Source organism: Drosophila ananassae, assembly GCF_017639315.1.
Source record: "Drosophila ananassae strain 14024-0371.13 chromosome 4 unlocalized genomic scaffold, ASM1763931v2 tig00000066, whole genome shotgun sequence".
In the NCBI taxonomy this organism is placed as follows: domain Eukaryota; kingdom Metazoa; phylum Arthropoda; class Insecta; order Diptera; family Drosophilidae; genus Drosophila; species Drosophila ananassae.
In genome coordinates, this window is record NW_025319039.1 from 360,993 (window position 1) to 384,832 (window position 23,840).

Below are 23,840 nucleotides of genomic sequence, written 5' to 3' on the forward strand. Positions count from 1 at the left end.
TTATTGGTGCAATGATTCGTGATAATAGAATCTGTGATGCGGTTGAAGACACAATTACAGCAGAAAATTTCTATGATCCACTGCATCAAAGTATTTTTACGCAAATATCTAAAACCAGAAAACATGGCATAGTTGCCAATGAACTGAGCCTCAAAATGTTTTTTGAGAACGACCAAGCGTTTACCGAATGTGGTGGGGTAGAGTACTTAGCAAAGCTTGCAGCAAAGGCAAGTATTGCACTTGATATTTATAGTTTGACTAGAATAATCCGTGATACTTACTTAAGGAGATGTTTAATCAAGCTCGGGCAAGAAATAGTTGGTGATAGCTACAACTACGATATTGAAAATCCTGCACAGGCGCAAATTGAACAAGCAATGACAAAATTGTTCAATTTGGCAGTAAAAAAACAAGGTGAGAAAACATATATAAAACTTGCAAGTTCAATTAAAGATGTAGTTGAGAAGATCAGCACACTGAAAAATAATCCAGAAGCGCTAGGCGTTACAACCGGACTTCAAGATCTAAATCAGCTTCTTGGTGGTCTACAAAAATCTGATTTATTAATTTTAGCTGCAAGGCCTTCTATGGGTAAAACAGCATTGGCGCTAAACATCGCACTTAATGCTTGTAAGATGTTGCAAAAAAGAGCAGATAAGCAACACTATGTAGCGTTTTTCTCGCTTGAAATGTCAGCAGAGCAATTAACTGCAAGGCTGATCACTATAGATTCAGGGATTAGTTATTATAAGGCATTAACCGGGAGAATTAGTGATTTTGAATTGCATGAATTTATCAATACTAGTACAGAATTATCTGAACTGCCTTTCATCATAGATGACACCCCTGCGCTATCAATTAGTGCCCTTCGCACCAGAATACGCTTGCTGTATCAATTATATAATGTAGAAGTGGTATTCATTGATTATTTGCAGCTAATCAGAGGAACAACAAAAAGGAGTAATGAAAATAGAGTGCAAGAAATCTCGGAAGTGACGCAGGGTTTGAAAGCAATTGCAAAGGAGCTAAATATTCCCATTGTTGCACTATCTCAGCTCTCTCGTTCTGTTGAGCAGAGGGATGATAAAAAACCACAACTTTCTGATTTACGTGATTCAGGGAGCATAGAGCAAGACGCAGATATAGTAATGTTTCTCTATAGAGAAGAGTATTATGAACTAAGAAAACAGCCAAATGAAGGAAACAATAAACATCGGGAATGGCAAGAGAAAATGGAAAAAATTAGAAACATTGCAGAGCTCATTATTGCAAAGCAGAGAAATGGACCAATTGGCAGTGTGAAGCTATATTTTGACTCTAACAGAGGTGCATTCAAAGATTACACGGAAAGGCATAGTTCATAGCTTGGCAGCAATCTTCTTGTTCCCAAGTTCATTGATTATTTTTTTTATGTAAAGATAGCTTGACAACTTCTTAAAAATCCTTTTATAATGGTATTATATTTTATAATACGTGAGATGATGAATAAAAACAATGTACCCTATTATATAGCTGGAACTCTGGCTACTTTCACTTTATTAGCATCTGGAGTGTTTGCTGCAGCTCCTTATATTGGTTTCTTAGCTCCAGTTGCAGCATTAAGTGTTGGCCTTCCATTTATTATTGGTGGTGCTGTATTTTCTGCTGTAGCTATTGCACTTTCGTATGCAGCAGTTAGTAAGAACAAAACTATTTCTGAGAAGGAAGCTCAGCTTTCTGATGAAAAAAGTAAAGTAGAAGCTAAAGGTAAAATAATTTCTGAGAAAGTAAAAGAAATATCCGAAAAAAATACTCAACTGGCTAATCAAGCAAAAGAGATAGAAGATAAAGATAAAACTATTTCTGAGAAAGATCGGGAGATTTTTAGAATGAAAAATGAGTTGGCTGCAACCAGAAGGATTAATGCTTCTCAGCCAGGTGATGCGGTAGAAATTGGTAGCGTAAACCAGCAGCTTACTAAGAGAGATTTCGAAGTATAAACTCAAGAGCAAGCCATTATTTCACAAGCAAAAGGGAAATTTAATAGTGTTGGAAATAAATTAAAAAATATTTATGATACTATGCCATCAGCTGAGTTTGCAAAGGATATCAAAACAGCATCTGAAAAAGCATTTACTTCTACAAAAGAAGCATTTATTAGTGGTCGTGTAACTCGTATTGTTAAAGATGGCTTAAAAGATGTTTATGGTACGTCATTTGAACCAGTAAAAAGTGCACTTAATAGCTTTGGAAGCAGCTTGAAAAACACTTGTGATACATCAATTGAGTCAGCAAAAGGGACAATTAGTAGTGTTGGAAATAAATTAAAAAATGTTTATGATACTATGCCATCAACTAAAATAGAATTTTCATGGGTCTCAGAAAAATTTTCACCATACTGGAATAGTGTTAAAAACTTGATGTTTGGTAATAAGGCAGATCAAGCAAGTGGTGCTAGTCAACTTTCAAGTGAATCTCAAGGTAATGGTATTGTTATTCCAGAGGGGGCAAAGCTAGAGCTTTCTCCAATATTATTTGATTTTTTGTTCAGAGAAAAACAGAAGATGGTAAGGCAATTTTTAAGAGAGCAAACTGATGAAAAAAAGAATGTGGCTACACAAGAAAATTTAAAAACTGAGACTCCTAGCCAGGAAAATCAGATGAATATTGATAACGTTCCTAAGCAACCTGATCATTTAAATGTTGATGCTGCTAAAAGTTATTTAATGAGTCTTTCTGAGGATCAGGATGTATTTTATGATGCAGAATCTGGTGATGAAAAAGGTACTGAGATTTCTAGCCCAGAAAGTCAGCCAACTAAAGAAGAAAATGGTCAAGGCCGGTTTGCATGGAGCCTAGGAAAGGTTAAGTCGGCAATTACTGAAGTAGTAGTGATAGGTGCTGATGTTACTAAACCATATTGTGCTAAAGTAACTAAGGCACTTGCCACCTAACTTGAATATGTAGACAGCGGTGCGCACCGTTGTTAACTAAAGATAATCCCATCCAGGAGAAATAGTTTTTACACTATTTCTCCTCTTTAGCATCAACCCTCAAAAAAACCGGCGTAGGTTTAGGCAGCGTAATGCCTAAGCTTACGCATGCGTTGCACAGAGATTTTAAATCTCGTTGTTCTTTCGGAATTTGCAGTTGATTTAGTATCATCTCTGCTGACTTGGGAACGATTGGCTGCAATAAAATGCCTATTATCCTGATATATTCCAGTAACTTGTAAATTACTAAATTCACGCGCTCTCTGTCAGTTTTGCTTAGTGTCCAGGGTGCACTTTTGTCTATGTAGGCATTTGCTTCAGAAGAGATGTTGATGATTAGAAGTATGATATGGTTAAATTCATACTTTGATAGGTGATTCATCACTTGATCGAGTATAGCTTTGCAACCTGGAAGACTTTCTTCACCTTTAAGTAGGATTTGATCGATTGTTGGTACAATTCCAGAACATTGCTTGTGTAAAAATGAAATTGTTCTTTGCACTAAATTGCCTATGTTGTTTGCCAGTTCTGAATTTATCCGGCTGATCATATTTTTCTTACTAAAGTTGCCATCTTGGCCGAAGCTTGCTTCCCTGAGGAGAAAATAGCGTAGCTGATCAACACCAAACTCTTGAGCGAGGCCAATTGGATCTATGACATTACCAAGGGACTTGGATATTTTCTCTCCCTCGTTCAACCACCAACCATGAACTGCAATTTGTTTTGGCAGTGGCAGGTCTGCTGCAAGGAGAATCGCTGGCCAATATACAGCATGAAAGCGCAATATGTCTTTACCGATTACATGAACGTTGAAAGAGTTGTCAGCTAGGTTCGGCGTCATTCCAGTGCTTGACACTGGAATCTGCGTTTTCCCTTGGTTTGGTGTCATTCCAGTGCTTGACACTGGAATCTGTGTTTCTGGTTCTGCCCAAAACCTCTTATATTCCTCACCTTCAGTACTAGGGAAACCTATTGATGTAAGATAATTGGTTAATGCATCTATCCAGACATAGATTACGTGTTTGTCATTACCTGGTACTTTTATTCCCCAGTTAAAACTAGTGCGAGAGATTGAGAGGTCAATGAGCCCTGATCTTACAAACGATATCACTTCATTTCTTCTGCTCTCAGGAAAGATAAAACTTGGCTGATTTTTATAGAGTTCCAGTAATTTGTCTTGCCAGTTTGACAAGCGAAAAAAGTAGCTCTCTTCTTTTATCCACTGAACTTCTGCGCCTGTTGGTGCTTTGCCATCTATCAGCTCTGATTCCTGATAAAATGCTTCATCACGAACTGAATACCAACCCGAATAGGAATCCAAATATATTTGCCCTCTCTCTTCAAGTCTATTCCATAAAGCTATAACTGCTTTTTTGTGACGTTCCTCCGTAGTGCGAATAAAATCGTCATACTCAAAATTCATGAACTTAGCCAATTCTTTAAATGAAACGCTCACATCATCTGTAAATTCTTTTGGCTGCATTTCCTTTGCTTTAGCTGCTTTTTCTATTTTTTGTCCATGTTCATCTGTACCGGTGGTAAATTTGACATTTTTCCCAGCTAGTTTCATGAACCTTGCCACCACGTCACACAAGAGAGAAGTGTATGCATGACCAATATGCGGCTTATCGTTTACGTAATATACTGGCGTGGTGATGTAAAAGTTCTCGAATTGTTCCATGGTTTAGCATTTTGATAAAAATCAACTGAGTTAATTATAGTATTAAAAAGGCAGTAATAAATAAATATTGATTGGGTTAAGCATAATTTTTGAAAAAAGCTATTTACTGAAATTTTATTAAAATAAGAAACAATCAGGCATGATTATTGAAAGAACAATGAGAAATTTTCTTGTAATTCTATTTATAGTTTTCTATGCATTTGATGCACACGCTGATGGAGCAACAGATGTAATGTGTAATGTAATAGGTTACGTTCATGGAATAGGTGGACCAATGATTACAGTGGTAATAATTGGTTCAAGCTTACTTGCAATATTTGGCAGAATGCCTTGGCCTGCACTTTTCGCACTGGGTATGTTTGTTGCTGTGTTTTTTGGTGCTCCTCAAATTGTAACAAAGGTAACAGAAAAAGAAGTTTGTTGTCTTTTTAAAGTCAAACCTTGGAGAATGGAAAGTGTGTTGCTGCTCCTGGATATGAACGTGTAGGTACAGGTTATGCTTGTCGTTCCGGTTGGGCGCTAACTAATAAAGGCTACTGTATAAAAGCTGGCCAAGATCCTTCAAAGTATTGGAAGTGAAAATGGTGCTTTTATAGAGTTAAATCTAACAAACCACAAAGTATATAATTAACATCTACTCCTTTAGTTAGATTCCACTCACGCTTTATTACGTTGTACTCCATACCAGCCATGTTTTGCAGCGTTACATTATTTTCTCTTAAGTGATTTGCAATTTCTGACGGCTTGAGAAATTTATTCCAGTTATGTGTACCTTTTGGCAGCCAATTTAATATGTACTCTGCACCAATTATTGCAAGGCAGAAGGATTTGATAGTTCTATTTATTGTGGATATAAATATCAGCCCATTCGGTTTTAGCAGTTCTATCGCTTTTTTCATGAAAAGCTCTAAATTATCCACATGTTCAACTACTTCCATCAACAGAACCACGTCGTACTTCTTGTCATTGCTTAGCTCTTCAATGCTGGTGTGTATATATTCTATATTTAACCCTACTTTTTTTGCATGTGAATGCGCTACTTTTATGTTTTCTTCACATACATCTATTCCCACAACGTTAATGCCAACGCGTGCCATTGACTCTGACAAAATGCCACCACCGCATCCAACATCAAGCAATGATAATTCTTTCAAATTGCATTTTTTTAACTCTTTTATTTTCTCAATAATGTAAGATACTCTAACAGGATTCATTATGTGCAATGGTTTGAATTTGCCGTTCTCATCCCACCACTGGCCTGCCATTTTAGCGAATTTTGATATTTCATCTTCGTTATAAGTTTTTGTTTTTTTTTTCTTAGAGGTTATATTGCTGAGTTTATCAAGGCGTTTTTTATGTCTGCTTTCTTTTGAAAATTCTGTTTCGAGGAATTGTTTGACTATGTCTTTTGCTAATCCACTCGCAGTAAACCCTGCACCAAGACACAGTACATTTGCGTTGCCATGCTCGCGAGCTAATTTTGCGATCTCAACACTGTTACATAAAGCAGCGTAGATTCCTTCAAAACGATTTGCCACAGTACTCATGCCCAAACCTGTACCACAAATTAATATCCCATAATTTGCTTTTTTGCTTGTTATATCTTCTACAACTTTAACAGCATAGTCTGGATAATCCACGCACTTTTGCTGAGCAGTGCAGCCTTGATCTACCACTCTGTAACCTAGGGCTTCCAGGTAAGGTTTTATTTCTGATTTTAATTCATAACCAGAATGATCTGAGGCAATTGATACTATACCTAACATATAAGAAATAAGGACATTTTATATGGGTTTGAACTTTCTGTCAAGTCATTCAATGCTTCTGACCTTTTGGGGTATCCGTTCAGCGGAGTGGCAGAATAAGGTAGACAAGGTGATCTAAAAAGATAATCATAGAGCAAAAGTGAAATAATATGGTAAACCTTTTAGAACTTTGCAAAAATTTACAGCAAAAAATAGAAAGGTTAGAAGCAAAAATAGAAAGATTGGAAAAAGAGAATGAAAGTTTAAAAGCAGAAAATAAGGCTTTAAAGATAGAAAATGCTGAGTTAAGAGAAAGACTCGGTTTAAGCTCAAAAAATTCATCAATACCAAGTTCCAAAGAGTTGTATAAAATAAAAAAGAATAAGCCGAAAAGCGAAAGGAATATTGGCGGTCAGGTTGGTCATAAAGGAAGTTTTCGCGCCAACATGGATGCAGATAAAGTAGTAAAGATAGAGTTGCCTAATACTTGCGAATGCGGAGGAGAAATTGCAATATGTGAAAAACCATATATTCATCAGAAAGTTGATCTTCCAGAAATCAAGCCTTATGTAGTGGAATATCAGTTAGAACATGGCCGTTGTCGGAGATGCGGAAAGAGAAGAAGTAGCAAGTTACCGGAAGGTGTTACGCCAGATACATTTGGTCCAAGGGTTAAGTCAATAATTGCAGCGTTCAGCGGATTCTACAAAAATTCAAAACGCGAAATAGCGAGTGTCGTAAATGATATCTTCAATTTGAACATAAGCGTCGGTAGCATATCAAATAGTGAACATAGAGTTGCTTCAAAATGCAAAAAAATGTATGAGCAGATCGAACAAGAGATAAGTAGGAGTAAAGTTCTACATATTGATGAAACGAGCCATTATAACAAAGGTAAACTCGCTTGGTGTTGGATGTTTGCAAGCAATACGGCAAGTTTTGTAAAATTTACAGAGTCAAGAGGAATGAAAGTTTTACAAAATAGTAAATTCTGCAATCGCAATAGCTTGGTAATAACTGACAGGTATGCAGCATACAATTATTTTGCCGATAAAAACAGGCAAATCTGTTGGGCACATTTATCAAGAGATTTTGAAAGATTAGCACATAGTTGGAATATTGAAGTTAAAGTTCTGGGTTGTTACTTGAGAAACGTGGCCACTGAATTATTTGCACTAAAAAAAGCTTTACTAAAAAGTGAGATAGATGTTTTGAGGTTTGTCAGACGTGCCAGAAAATTAAGAAAACGTACAAAGTATTACTTGAAGGAGATATCTCGTTTACCTGAAGCAATTGGAGCCTCTCGAGTTGCAAAAAATGTTCTGAGATCTGAAAGAATGATGTGGAAATTTTTAGATGACCCAGAAAATATTCCGCTGACAAATAACCACGCTGAACGGCAAATTCGGCATTATGTCGTTTATCGCAAAAACTCATATTTTACACAATCAAAGCGGGGAAATACATTCCTTGAGCGGATAATTTCATTATACTTAACTTGGAAACAAAGGGGTCTCAATCCTTTCCAAAATCTCCTATCTATTGTTTCTTAAACCACTCTCCTGAACGGATACCATATTTTACACAATCAAAGCGGGGAAATACATTCCTTGAGCGGATAATTTCATTATACTTAACTTGGAAATAAAGGGGTCTCAATCCTTTCCAAAATCTCCTATCTATTGTTTCTTAAACCACTCTCCTGAACGGATACCTTTTGGGAGTTCTAAAGCTATAGCTAAGGTTTTCCTACGTCATACCGCAATTCATTCCACAACTGTACGAACATTGTGATTTGAGAATAATCTCCGCCAGGAAGGGTGTCATCCCAGTGCTTTGGCACTGAGATCCAGAAAACTTAATTTTAAATAAGTACACCAGATAGCTGTATAATAAGAACTGGATTCCAGTGTCAAGCACTGGAATGACACCTTCTGTATAAATATTAAGAAATTTACCAAACGAAAAAAAAGGCAAAAGAAGCCCCGTGGTTGGCTAATTACTTACATTATACTTTCAAGTATGGCGTTTTTTTATTCTAAACACTTAATAACCGCGATTTAGCTGCTTTTAAGCCACAACTAATCTAAATTATAAACGTTAAGAAATTTACTAAACAGAAAAAAAGGCAAAAGAAACCCTAGGGTAGCTAGTTATTCACTATCCATTTTTTAAGTTGGCGTTTTTTAATGTTTTAAATGCTTTATAAGCGTATTTCAGCTTGTGTAGGTCAAAACCCGGAAATTTGATAAAGACATAAGGTGCACATAGTGCAAAAAATTAAACATGAGACGCCAGATACGTTGAGTTTTTTTGTCATTTAATCTGTACAGAGAAGATAAATAAATAGCTTCAGTTTCATGATAAGGGCGCTGGCGAGGTTTGTCAAGGAAGTTTTTTGTTTCTGTGGGCTACCTGGATGACAGGATTGCTCTTGAATTTGTATAGCTACATTGTCGGTAAATCTAAATTGCTTTAGTTATAGAAATAAATTTCGAGTCAGATGTGTATAAATTCTATATAATTTTTATCCTACTACTAATTTAACAAGATGGATCATATAGATATTATAAAATCAAAATTATTATTATCCGACATAGTAGGTAAAAAAGTCAGATTAATAAAAAGAGGAGATAGTTTTGTTGGGCTCTGTCCATTTCATAACGAAAAAACCCCATCTTTTTCGGTGAGCAATACTAAGGGGTTATATTACTGTTTTGGTTGCTTGGCTAGTGGTGATGCATTTGAATTTATTTCACAAACTGAAGGATTAAGCTTTAAAGAAGCATTGGAAAAATTAGCATCGGTTACAGGTGTTGAACTGCCCAAAAATCTTAGTATTACAAAAGAGGACAATAAACTATTTTTAGCGCTTGATTTAGCTGCAAATTGGTTTGCACAAAAAAATCAAGGTGTTGTAGATTATTTAAAGCAGCGTAAGATTTCACCTAAAATCATAGATAAATTTAAGATAGGTTATGCACCAAGCTCTGGTTTGAAAGAGTATTTAAACTCTTCAGGTATTGAAGACAGAATTTTGATTGATATTGGATTAGTAAACAAAAATTTTCGTGATTATTTTTATGACCGGCTGATATTTCCTATACAGAGCATTGCAGGGAGAGTTATTGGTTTTGGCGGACGTGTGCTAAGTTCTGAGCAACAGCCGAAATATTTAAACAGTCCAGAGAGTCAGCTCTTTAAGAAGAGGGAGAATTTATACGGATTAAACTTTGCTTTAAGCGAAATACGTAAAAAACAGCACATACTCGTTGTTGAAGGATATATGGACACTATAGCGCTACATCAAGCGGGAATTAGTAATGCAGTTGCTCCGCTTGGTACCGCAATTTCTGCAGAACAGATAAAAAATCTATGGAGATTTGCTAAAGAAATCTCCATCTGTATGGATGGCGATAGTGCTGGACGTCATGCTGCTACTCGAGTTGCAGAACTTGCTCTGCCAATATTAGAGCCTGGATACACGTTAAAGTTTGTGACTTTGCCGAGTAATAAAGATCCATACGATATATGTAACGAACTGGAATACAAGAAAGAAGACGTATTGACTGCGCTTGATCACTCAACAAAACTTCATTCTGAATATTTATGGCATCACATAATCGATAGCAATTTGCAAAATTATGAAAAACTTGCTCCGGAAAAATATTCAATTCTTGAGCACAAGTTCATGGAATATGTAAATACTATTAGCAACAGCAGTATTAGAAGGTATTACAGAGATTATTTTTACAATAAGGCTAGTGAACTAAGAAGTAGCTTCAAAAAACAGATTTTTAATAGTAAAACTAGAGCAACAAAAGGTGAGTATCTTCATAACAAATCTCCAGAGCTAATTGAAGCAGAGCAAAATCAGGCCGTAATTTTGCGTATAGCCGTAGAATTTCCTGAAATCTTGAACCGTCCTATATTTTTTGAGCAATTTTCTCATTTTGAATTTACTAATGAGATGAAAAGATTACAACAGCGTATAATTGATGTAATAAGTAACAAAAACAAACTCGATAAAGAGGCTTTGTTACAAGAATTGAAACAGTTTAACGTTATAAAGTATGTATTTGAAAAAACTAGTGTACTAAATAGCCAACTGAACGAGAGAAAATCTGCAGAAATTGTGTGGAATAATATAGTGTTACTAAAAGAATTAAATGCATTACGAAAAGAAAGAACCGAAGCGAGGCTGAGCGGTAATCTTGACTTAGAAGAAAGGTTAATAGAACAAATAGAGCAAATAGAAAGTAGTATACAAGAAATGCAAATGGAGTTTATTGAAAAGTAAATATCGTCTCGTTAGTCAACAAGAAAATTACAAAATAAGACAATATTTTACATAAGATTGAAATTTTTAACTAATTAAGCCTTCCTCCAACAGCTTTGCCCTGTAGTTTTTGATATGGTTAGGATCACTTGAAAATGTATAATTTTTGTAGTTAGCTCTGCTATGCATATAAAGCTTACTATTGACTTTTATCACATTATCTCACATTATCTCACATAATATGCATGTGAGAAGAATATGAACTGGAAGAATTTTCGTCTTAGTACACGTCTCAACCTAGAAGGGCCTGTAATTGAACAAGTGTACGAGTTAATTACTGCAGTTGATAGTGTTAAAAATAGCTGGCAGATAACGAAAAAACTACTACCACAAACAATTGAAAGATTAACTCATTCAGTTATTGTTACATCTTCTGGCGCTTCTAACCGTATTGAAGGAAATCGTCTAACCGATAAAGAAGTTGAGGATCTATATAAAAACCTACGTGTCAAAAAATTTAAAAATAGAGATGAGCAAGAAATTGCTGGCTACTTAGAAATGCTTACACTAATATTTCATGATTATACGGATATTCCAATTAGTGAGTCATCAATATTGCACATTAACAACCAGATGCTACTTTATAGTGAAAAAGATTTGTATCATAGAGGAAAATACAAAGCAAGTTCTAATAGAGTTGAGGCAAAAGATCAGAATGGAAAAGTTGTTGGTATAATTTTTGATCCCACACCACCTTACCTTGTTAGAAAGGAAGTACAAGAGCTTATTGATTGGTATCACTGGTCCTTAAATAATAAATTTAAGCATCCTCTTATTATTGTTGCTAACTTTGTTTTTGAGTATCTGGCAATACACCCTTTTCAAGATGGGAATGGCAGAACTAGTAGATTGATGACTAATTTAATGTTGTTGCAGCAGGGTTATGATTTTGTATCTATTGTATCACATGAAAAGATAATTGAAACTAACAAACTTGATTACTATTTAGCGCTTAATAAAACACAAAGTAGCTGGAAAAGTGGCAAAGAAGATATTTCCCCGTGGTTAATATTTTTTCTTAATGTACTCAAAACGCAAGCAAATGAGGCGCATTATATTCTTGAGAGGGAGAATACTGAATATTTATTATCAAGAAAACAATTGTTCTTCTGGGAATGGGCACTTAGCCTTGCAGATAAAGAATTTAGTAGAAAAGATGCTATAGAAGCTCTAGGATTTCCTCCAAGAACAGTAGAGGCAATTACAAAGAAACTGCTAGGGATGAAATACTTACAGCGTCTTGGAGAAGGCAAAGCCACTAGATATAAAGTTATTATTTAAAAGTTTTAGTATGTTTTTCAAGATTTTTTTAAATCCAGTCTTATGCACAACTTTGTTTGCAATTTTACATTTTTATTCGATTAAAAATTGCATTTTAGCAATAAAAAACTTACTTATTGTAGGAAAATCTTGTGTTTGTTCTCATATAAAACTATTTATGGAGTGACAATGGTACATGTATTATACTTACATTTCTGATTCGAAAATTTATGCAGTTGTTTCTAACAAGATTGGTCAACAAATTCTATTGTTTAAAGGTGAGAAACAAAGTAATCATCATTTCCAGTATTGCTTTTATTCTACTGTTTTTTATCAGCAGTGCATTTTTAAAAAAAGATCAGGCGGTTCATAGCGATAATGCAACTAGTAGCTTTTCAGTAAAAACTCAAGAATGTGCGCCGCAAAACCGCACTATATATTTAAATTTTTCTGGTACAGTAAATCCCTTACATAGAGCTAGCCTTGTCTCAAAAATAAGTGGTAAGATTATTGCTATTTATTTACCTGATGGTGAAAAGGTAAAAAGAGATGATGTAGTGTTAAAGATAGAAGATTATGACAGGATTGAGCAAGCTCAGAAAGCCAAAGCTTTATTAAAGCAGCGTGAAATTGAGTATGATTCCTCTCACAAACTGAATAAAAAAGGCTATGGGGCACAAATACAAGTAGAAGCAGCTTTTACTGCGTTACAAAGTGCAAAAGCTGACCTAAAAAGGCTAGAATTGGATTTAGAAAATACTGCAGTCACATCTCCTATAGATGGTTATATTGATAAAATCAATGCAAACGAAGGGGATTTTGTTAATGCTGGGCAAAAAATAGCTGACGTGGTTAATTTCGATCAAATTCTTGTAGTGTTATACGTTTCGGAAAATGAAGTAAATAAAATAGAGCTAGGCAGCACAGCTCAAATTAATTTGCTGGACGGAAAAGAATTGGCAGGTGAAGTAAGTTTTATTAGTAAAATTGCTGAGCCTAAAACTGGGTCTTATAGGGTAGAAGTAAAGGTAACTAATAATAAAATGATATCCTTGCAGGGACTAACTGCCAACGTAAGGCTACCTTCAGGCGAAAGATTTGCATATAAAGTTCCTTCTTCAGCCCTGAGCTTAAGTGACGAGGGTGCTCTTGGAATAAAGATTGTTGATGACAATAATTATGTAGTATTTGCACCAATAGAAATTGTTGATCATGAGAGCGATGGGGTTTGGATAGTAGCAAATAACGAAGGTAAATCCATAAAGTTAATAGTATTGGGCCACCTATTTGTTAAGCCTGGTGATAAGGTTTAAGACATAAGATCCTTTGACCTTACCCAGAAAAAGTGGAGAGAAAGTGTGGAATGTTTTTTACAAAAAGAATGATGCATCAAATTGTTCTGGAATGCAATAGTTAATAGTGACGTTGTTTGTTATAAAAAATTTCTATGTATTCAAATATTGCAGTTCTAGTGTGTTGAGCAGAGTGTTGTGAAGTATCAATAAGTATTTCTCTTTTCAATGAGCTAAAGAAGCTTTCTGCAACAGAATTGTCGTAACAACAGCCTTTATTACTCATCTATATTCTTTACAGCTAAGAGATATTGATACCCTTGCGCAGTATATTGTGAACCTTGGTCACTGTGCAGCAGTAGATTTTTAACAGGTTTACGCCTATTAATGGCCATTAATAAAGAGTTCATAACCAATTGTTTATTTATTGCACTACTCATTAACTACCATACGTGAGAATTATTGCTGCCAAATATAGCCATCCCTCCTTGGTTTTGATGTAAGTAATCCCATACTTTATTTGGTTGATCAACAATAAAGTTTTGATCTAGTATATTGGGAGCTACAGCTCTATTATCTGTTTGTTGTTTTTTAATTTTAAACTTTCTTCTCAGTATAGCCCTGATGTCATTTTTCTGCATAATACTTTGCACCGTTTTCAAATTGCAACTTTTACCCAAAGCCTTCAATTCAGCATGAATTTTAGGAGCTCCATATCTACATTTAGAAACTTGATATATTTTTTGAATAGCTTCGAGTAGCTCTTTATTTGCTGATTCTCTACTGCTTATTTTTCTTGTGGTCCACTTATAGTAGCCACTAGCAGAAAATCCTACATAATTCCTGTACTTTATAGCAGTTACTATATAAAAAAATATTTTACTCTTTTTGACTGGCCAGGGCTTTTTTTTAAATGTCTCTTTCCCTTGTTACTCTTGCTTTGTAAATCAAACCTCTCTTTGTCGTAAGGAGCCATGTTACCTCTACCTGGAAATGCATCTGCTGCCGACTTTTTTTCGTTGTGTTTCTTTATCCATTTTCCTAATAAACCACCCTTTATTCCTAAATCTCTTGCTATTTTTGTAATTGTTTGACCTGCCTTTCTTTGTTCATTTGCCAGCTTAACAGCTTCCAATTTGAATTCTGCCGTATATTCTCTTACCATTTCTAATCCTCCAAAATTTTATTTTACCCGAAAAAACTCTTTTCTTTCTCTCCACTTTTTCTGGGTAAGGTCACTACTGCTATTCCACGTCAAGAACAACCATAAGTTCATTAGGGTTCACATAACCTAAAGCATTTTTTGCTTGCTCATCAAGCAGATCTAAATCTAAGCTTTTTTCATATAAGCCAAATACTTTGTTGTCCAACTTTTCCTTTTCAGAAGAGACATCCTTTAGCAAAAGTTTATTGTACTCGATTTCTTTTTTTAAATCGATTAACGTCAATAAGCCACGTTTACCTGTAATTGTGCTAATGCTGAAATATAATGTAAGGGAAGAAATGAGTAAGGCTGCGCTTAAACACAGTAACTTTTGCTTCTTTTTAGATATAAGCACCGTACTTTCACATATAAAAAATATATAACATGAAAAGGTGAACAAAAAGCTAAGAACCTTGACGCGCTTTACACCTTGGCTTTACCTTATTTATAATGTAAATCTTACCACCCCTTTTCACAACTTTACAATTTTTATCTCTGTTACGATGAGATTTTAGCGACCCTTTGACTTTCATATCTATAGTAAGAATTAAATTACTTTACATTATAATCACTTATCAAGAGTTAGTCAATTGATAACATTTTATTAAAATATTGTATAATTGTTGCTGATACTTCTTCGATCGACTTTTGCGTGACATCGATAATTGGCCAGTTATTCTGTTTAAAGAGCTCCTCTGCTTCTTTAATTTCCTTTTCTACTTTCTCAGGGTTAGCATATATATTATTATCTTCGTTGTTAATTGAAGTAAGTCTATTTTTGCGTATTTCTATTAGCCTACTTACGTCTATTGTTACCCCTATTGTCAGTTTATTTTTTAATTTTGCCAAGTCGACATAAAAGGGTACCCCACTAACAAAAGGAATATTTGCAACCTTATAGCCTCGGTAAGCTAAATACGTACTGGTGGGAGATTTTGATGTACGTGAAACTCCAACCAAAATTATATCTGCTTTATCAATATCTTGAATATTTTGTCCATCATCATGATTAATAGTGTAGTTTATTGCCTCAATGCGCTGAAAATATTCGTTATTTATCTCAGTATGCAAGTCAAGCTTTTCGTCTTTTTCAATTTCAAGATAAGACGAAATTTCTCTAATAATATGTGATAATATTGCTCTATAGGGAATTTTCAACTTTATACAGTTATCTTTTAGATATTTTCTTAGCTCATCATCAGTAATAGTGCATATAACAAAATTATGCTCATCACTTTTCCTATTAATTTCCTCCAGAATTTTGTCAATCTGCTCTTCTCCTTTTACAAAAGACCAAACATATTCGATCGTTTCTACAGAACGAAAGTGTTTCAGAGCTGATTTTGCAACTGATATAACAGTTTCACCACTTGAATCTGATACTAAGTGTAGATTAAGCTTTTTAAGGGTCATATACTAAAAATAATAGCTAGCAATCTGCTACTGAAATTATGCTAATTTGTTGACCTACGTAAATATAGAAAAACTATCCTGTTGATAAAACTCAAACTAATTGGTAAATTCTTAACACAATTATTCTCAAAATGAATGTTTTTATTAAAGCCTACAAATTTCTCTTATTTTTCTAAGAAAGCTCTACCTTGGCTTGGGGTGATTTGTTTCGCATGTTTTTTAATTGGAATGTCTTTGGCGTTATTCTTCTCCCCAGAAGATTATAAACAAGGAGAAATTGTACGAATTATGTATCTTCATGTGCCTTCTGCATGGCTTGCTCTTGGAATATATGGATTAATTGCATCACTCAGTTTCATTTCATTGGTGTGGAACAATAGCATTGCTAGTGTCTTGGCACATGCTGCTGCTCCTGCAGGGACAGTCTTTTCGGCAATATGTTTAATCACAGGCAGCATCTGGGGAAAAGGAACCTGGGGCACTTGGTGGGTATGGGATGCAAGGCTTACTTCAATGCTGATTTTATTTTTCCTATATGTTGGCTACCTTTCATTGTGGAGCGCTTTTGATAATGAAGCGAGGGCAGAAAAATCAGCAGCAGTATTTGCCATTTTTAGTGCTATAAATATTCCCATAGTAAAATTTTCTGTGAATTTATGGTCTACTCTTCATCAGCCTGCAAGCATTTTGAGAAGAGGTGGAGTAGCAATAGAAGGTTCTTTGCTGTTGCCACTCATTGTAATGTTTATGTTTTGTGCCACATTTTTTTTAGTAGTGTGGATACTGTATTCGCTTTACTTAATTAATTTATATAAGATAAAGAGAGAAATTAGTGTGCGGTATTAGATAGTCTTGCAATTCTATAGCTAAAGTGGCTTGGGTTTATCTACAATTTGAAAAACAACAAATTCGTCATTCCGCTACTCGTTAGCGGAATCTATGCTGAGATACCGCGAATGAATCGCGGTATTACGTAGGGAAACCATTCTTGCAATTCTATAGGAAAAATGTTTTATCTGGCTTGGAAACTCTTTATTTAAGAGGTGTAGGAAAGGCGTAGATTTCTCTTTCCATTTGTAGCGTACTGCATTAATATTTATGTATTAATCTAGAAAATAATGATGAATAATATTGTAATTGTTGGTCTGCAATGGGGTGACGAAGGCAAGGGTAAAATAGTAGATTATCTTTCTGAGAATGCAGATGTAGTTGTGAGATTTCAGGGAGGAAATAATGCAGGGCACACTATAGTAGTAGATGATGAGGTTTATAAATTAAATTTACTGCCCTCTGCTGTTTTGAGGCCAGGCAAAATATCTATCATAGGAAATGGCGTTGCTCTTGATTCACACGCTCTAATCTCAGAAATAGAGTCATTGAAAGTTAAAGGAGTAGACGTAAACTATAACAACTTGATGGTATCTGAGAGCTGTCCATTAATACTTAGCGTACATAAGGACAAGGAAAAGCTATTTGAAGATTTAAATGGAAATCACAAAATTGGTACAACAAATAAAGGGATAGGACCATGTTATGAAGATAAAGTTGGGAGGAGAGCTATACGCCTTTGTGACTTAGAAAACGCAGATGAGCTCAATAAAAGATTGGATACTCTTTTGAATTACCACAATGCTATCAGGAAAGGCCTTAACTACCAGGTAGTTAAAAAAGAAGAAATATTAAAGGAAATTCAAGAGATTTCAGAAAAAATTCTTTCATATAAAAAACCTGTGTGGAAGATATTAAATGACTTGATGAAAGAAGGTAAGAAAATAATATTTGAAGGTGCCCAAGGCGCATTTTTAGATATCGACCACGGAACTTACCCTTTTGTTACTTCAAGTAATACTGTAGCATCGCAAGCAATAACAGGCTCAGGGTTATCCTCCAATGCTTACATTATTGGTGTGGTAAAAGCTTATACAACAAGAGTGGGCAATGGCCCATTTCCTACTGAGCAGAAAAATGAAGTAGGAGATAGCTTGTTTACTATAGGTAAGGAACTTGGAACAGTGAGCAATAGAAGAAGGCGTTGCGGATGGTTCGATGCAGTTTTAGTGCGCCAGGCCGTACAACTCTCTGGAGTTTCAAGCATTGTATTAACCAAATTAGATGTGCTTAATTCTTTTGATACAATTAAAATATGCACTGGTTACAAGTATAGCGGAAAAATGTATGATTATTTACCCGCATCGCATTCAATACAAGGGGAATTAGAGCCAATATATGAAGAGTTTCCTGGCTGGTAACTCAAGGTAAAAGGTCGATTGAAACATTGCCTATCAATTTAATAAAATATATAGAAGGGTTAGAAAAATTAATAGGTGTACCAATTCATCTAATCTCAACTAGTCCAAAGAGAGAGGATGTTATTAAGCTTAAAGATTTCTGAAAACGTCTTTGTATCTTAGAGCCTGTACGTAATCTCAAAAAAGAGATAAAGTGAGAGGATAAAGTATATAAAGTAGGATATGCGAAGTTTATAACCAAGTGACATAAGTCGAGAAAAGTTTGAGATTATTGTAGCAGATCTGGAATCTTGCAGAAAGAAGACAAAACCAAGAACACTTGATTTACATGATATATTTTGTGGAGTGTTATACGTGTTAAAAAGTGGTTGCCAGTGGAGAATGGTATCAAAAGAGTTCCCAAAATGGCGCAATTGTTACGACTATTTTAAGAAGTGGAGTGAAAAACCAGATGTAAATAAAGAAAGTGTTCTGGAGCTGGTATTAAAAAAAAATAATTGCGACAAAACAATGGTCGGAAAAGCTTCTGCATAATTGATGCACAGAGTATAAAAAATGCAGATACTGCTGAAGCTATGATGCAGGCAAGAAGATTTCAGGGCCGTATTGCAGTAGATACGCAAGCATGCAATTTATACAACAACAGCAGAGATAACTGACCGTAGCAGTGCTGTGAGAATGGTCGAAAATGCAAAAGAAAACCTCTCGGGAGTTAAAAATGTACTGGTTGATGCAGGCTATACTGGAGAGAATTTTGTAACTCAAATAAAAACGATTATTGGTGCAACCGTTGAAGTGATCAAAAGAAATGAATTACGTTCCTTTGTTGTATTGCCCAAAAGATGGGTTGTGGAGCGATCTTTTGCTTGGTTAGAAAAATGTAGAAGATTGTGGAAAAATTGTGAGCGAAAACTCAATACTAGCCTACAAATGGTCGTTCTGGCTTTCACTGCCTTACTTCTGAAAAAATTATGAACAGGCTCTTACTAACTCTTATCTAATAAAAAAAATACTTGTGTAACTTCGAATAGTCTATTATGCAAGACAGCAGTATAAACATGTAGTAAGAAATGTATAATGAAAAATAAAAGCTCAAGTTTAACACTTGCAGTTATTTTTACACAATTAAGTAATCATAAAAGTTAGTGTAGGACGAGGTTATACAGTTTGATTTCTTTTAATATATGTTAATTGGTATAATATAAATATAGTTAAGGAGGCGTATTATGACTGGAAGTTTGGCTAAGGAAGAAAAAACAGCAGAGGCAGGAAAAACAAGTAATCAGTCAGAGAATTATGATGTTGAATCAGTTATAAGGGTAGCATCATGTGCTTGGAATGCAATACATTGCTTGTTGGCATCTTATGAATACGATCTATATTCGTCATGGCTTGAATCGCATTTTACATCCCTCAAGGACTGTATCAATAAAATGGAAAAAGACAATTCTTTCACTAAGGACTCTGCTATAATAAAGTTCTGCCGCTCAATTGCAGAAAATAATAAATTATACAAAGAGTTAAAAAATTTAAATAATCCTGCTGAAAAATTTTCTCAATTAGAGAAGATAATAACAGGCTTTAAACTAAAAGACCTAGAAGACAAGGTAAGCTTCTTAATGCTTTTGAAAGAAGAAAGTGACTTCACTGCTATACAGAAGGCTTATAGAGATGAGTGGAGTTTTTATGACCTAATAAATGATAGAGATTTTAAAAAAACGTACATAGATAAAGCAGTAACAGAGTCTGCTAATAAGAGCTTTAAGAAAGATATAGATAAATGCATAAAGTTGGCAGAGCAGGGAAAAAAAGCTGCAAGTAAATATCTTGGAAGGAAAGGCGTAGAGCTTCAAGCTTATTACACAGAAACTGATAACGCTTATAGAGTTTTGAATATCAACTCTATTAATTACAATAGAAGTGAGCCAACCAGGATGAGTGACATTTTACAGCAAGAGAAAGATATTAAAGAGCTGAATATCTATTGCAATAAAAAACATGAAATACACGCTCATCGGAAAGGTAAGGAAAGATATTATGAATTTAAAGAGGGCGCATATTATGAAATGAAAAGCACTTGGCCTGTAAAGGATGGATCCGAAATGTGTACCATGATTATAAATGTGAGTAGCGATGGCATAACTGAAGTACTAAAATTTAATGATGAAGATTTTGTGCTATCGGATGAGATCTTAGAATTGATAAAGCAAAATGATGAATTATATATTCAAGGTCTCTCCTTATATGATGCTGTACTAGAAAAAGGTAAGGCTGCTGATGTTGTACCTACTGCTAATAACAATTTTCAAAATGAATCTATAGTGGCCTATCGCAAGGAACCAGAGGGGGAATTAGACCCTAAAGTTGATGCTGACAATAGCCTTCCTCCTTCTATTAATAGCAATGCATCAACTCAAACGGAAGTCAATTTACAACACACTGAAACTCAAACAGAAGTTGCTTCACAACAAATCGAAACTAAAACGGAAGTCAATTTACAGCACACTGGAACTCAGACAGAATTTGCTTCACAACAAATGGATGAATTGATTTTAAATAATCAGATGCTGTCCGAAAAAAACGTTGAATTGAAGCAAGAAATGTCAAATTTGAAAAAAGAAGCTGTTGAATTGAAGCAAGAAATAGAAGCAGGGTTGCAAGTGATAAATAAAAAGCACCATGAATTAATACAAGAAAATCAGCGACTACAGGAGAAACTAGAAACAACCCAAGCAGAAGCTAATCAAACAATTGTAAAGTTAGAGAAGCAGAATAGCAATTTACAAGACAGGTTTGAAAAAGAGGAGCAAAAAAACACGGAATTGCAAACTGAACTGGCACAAAAAAATGAAGAATTAGCAGGTGTGTTAAAAGAGCTACAAGGGAAAGCACAAGAACTTAAAGGTGTATATGAAGAAAAAAGAAACCTAAAGGAAGAGCTGAAAATTGTTAATGCAGGAAAGAAGAATTTGGAAAAAGAGCTAAATCAAGCACGAGAAGATGCGGAACAGATAATGGTTGAACGACGCCAGCAGAAAGAGCGCTTGAAAGATCAGCTAAGAGAATTAGATCAGGAATATAAGGTACAAGTAGAAATTGAGCAAAAGATTAAAGAATCAGATAGGCAGGATAGCGATTTACAAGATACACTTGGAGAAGAGAGACTAAAACTCAACATTGAAGAACTAGAAAACGAGTACGAGGAATTTCCAGGAGATAAGGTGCTTACACTTGAACTCACTAAAGATGAAGATAAAGTCGAAGAGTTAAGAAACGAGCTAGAGCGTGAGAAAGAAAAGTGTAAACAATTATTAGAAGAAGAAAATGAATGGGGTGATGAATTGGTAGGAATGCTTGATGGACTGGAAGAAAAAATTCGTGCTGATGAACAAAGGAGCTTCAACAATCAATTAACGGGAGAAATTTCTAATGAGTCTGGTAATGCTCCACGACAGAAGAAAAGGTTATCCAAATCTTCAAGCGTTGATAATGAGTCTTATGTTCCACTGAGAGAGAAGACAACATTACTCAGATCTTTAAGCGTTGATAGTGGACTTGATAGCGATGAAGAAAATTGTGATAATGATTTATCTTTCAACATAAGTCCTATAAGTTCTATTGAGAAGGTGGCAGAGAGTAGAAACGTAGGTAGGGTATCATTGTGAAGATGGTTGGGGTTAAGTTGCAACTTAAGTGGGGCGCAAAAGGTCTTTTGTGTTGATAATAATTTAAAATCTATAGTAGACTAAAAAAGATTATTAAATTATAATATAACATATGATAAAAGACGAGAAATCGAAAACAATTTTTGAAGTGGAAGGGGCAGTAACTGCTTTACTACCTGCAGCAGAATTTAGAGTGAAACTGGACAATGAACATGAGATTATCTGTCATGTATCAGGGAAAGTGAGAAGAAGTAAAATACGCATCATTATAGGGGATAGGGTGTTAGTTGAGATGAGCATTTACGATAGGAATGCGAGAAAGGGTAGGATCATTAGAAGGCTTAAAGGTACAAGTGACAGAACGATCTCTAAATAATCTTATTCTTGCTTCATCATCGAAAAGGCGTATAGCTTTACTAAAACAAATAAACATTGAGCCAGGTTTAATTTTGCCAGCAGATATAGATGAAGCCCCTTTAAAAAAGGAACTTCCGAAGGATTACTCAATCCGTATGGCAAAAAGTAAAGCGGAGAAAATACAAAGCTCAAATCCAAATTACTTTGTGCTTGGTGTTGATACAGTTGTTGCTTGTGGTAGAAGGATATTGCTCAAAGCTGAAAACGTTGAGCAAGCAGAAAAATGTATCCGCTTGTTATCAGGAAGAAGGCATAGAGTATACACCAGTGTATGTCTATTAACTCCCGATCAATCTAAACAACATATCAGGACTGTGGTTACAATAGTGAAATTTAAACGTCTCAGTGAACAAGAAATTAAGTATTATTTAGCATCAGAAGAGTGGAAAAATAGGGCGGGGGGATGCAACATACAAGGCCTAGCTGGAGTGTTCGTATTGTTCTTACGCGGCTCCTACTCTTCCGTTATAGGGTTACCATTACATGAAACCTATTGTTTGCTAAGCAATTATTTTAACTTCAATTTATATTGAAATACCTTTATTAGTATCTTTTTTTTGTTGTGACTCAGCAACCTGTTTAGCCCAATCTAGTGGTCTTTTATTTCTGTTAGCTAATGCAATTCTATTGCGATCATAACCATCAGTGTGTTCTGTTAAAGTATCTCCTCTTTCTTCTTCTATTACTCCAGCTTTCAGTTGTGCTTCATCTTTCTCTAGTAATTTATATAGTTCGCTATTTTGATCTACAGTTGGATTAGTGTCATTATTTTCTCGTTCTGCCACTGTTTTTTCTAACCACTTACGTATAGGGTCATATTGTTTACCTTCTCCTATCTTTTCTAAAATGTTTTCTGAGAATGAATCTTTAGGAATATTTTCTTTAGTAGCCTGTTGTGCCGGTTCTCTTAACCCTTTATCCGGGTTTCCCAATGCTCCTTTTAACTCACTCGTATCTCCGATTTCTTTTGGTTCAATGTTTTCTAAGCTCTTCTTTAACTGTTCAGGATTTACTTGAGATTGTTCATTATTGTCATGAGTTGGAGATGAATAGCCCGAATCGTTTGCTTTTATGTCTGTTGAGCTGTCTTTTAGCAACCCAACTTCTCTCAAGCGTTTTTTAGTTTCTTCGCTAATCTGACTCTGATCAGCTGGTTTTAACCCGAGATTTTCTTGACCTAATGTATTTTTAAGTTCTTCAAATAGAGTTAGATTACTTTGTCTAATATGTTCTTCTAATTTCCTTCCTACCTGTTTTAAATCTGTTTGAGATTTACTATCACTATTAGTTGGAGATATATAGCCTGAATCACTTATACTATTTGGTGTTGAAGCAGAGACACTGATCCCCAACCGGCAAGACGAATGAGTAGTGGACTGTAGAGTAATATGTTCTTGTCAGTTTCGCTGTCTAATTGGTACTAAGAAAATTTTACATTTGTGGAACTTAACGATAGGTGTGTGTGTGCATACATGTTGTGGATTGTAAAGCTAGTTGGTATAGAAAATATAAAGATGACAATATAGGTGACTTATAAACTATGTATCGATAGTCCATTCCTAAACATCCCGGGCCACCCTGAAACACGGTTTCTGAACTGAGT

At 35.0% G+C, this 23,840-nt stretch overlaps 1 protein-coding gene across 1 annotated transcript; it reads left to right on the forward strand.

The window, feature by feature from the left end:
* The first annotated feature begins 18,364 nt into the window (after positions 1-18,364).
* On the forward strand, positions 18,365-21,892 carry LOC123257805 (myb-like protein X). Its single transcript, XM_044717788.1, has 2 exons — positions 18,365-20,420; positions 20,478-21,892. Exons 1-2 carry the CDS (start codon positions 19,382-19,384, stop codon positions 21,818-21,820), a joined length of 2,382 nt encoding a protein of 793 aa, XP_044573723.1. The 5' UTR covers positions 18,365-19,381; the 3' UTR covers positions 21,821-21,892.
* The last annotated feature ends 1,948 nt before the right edge of the window (positions 21,893-23,840 follow it).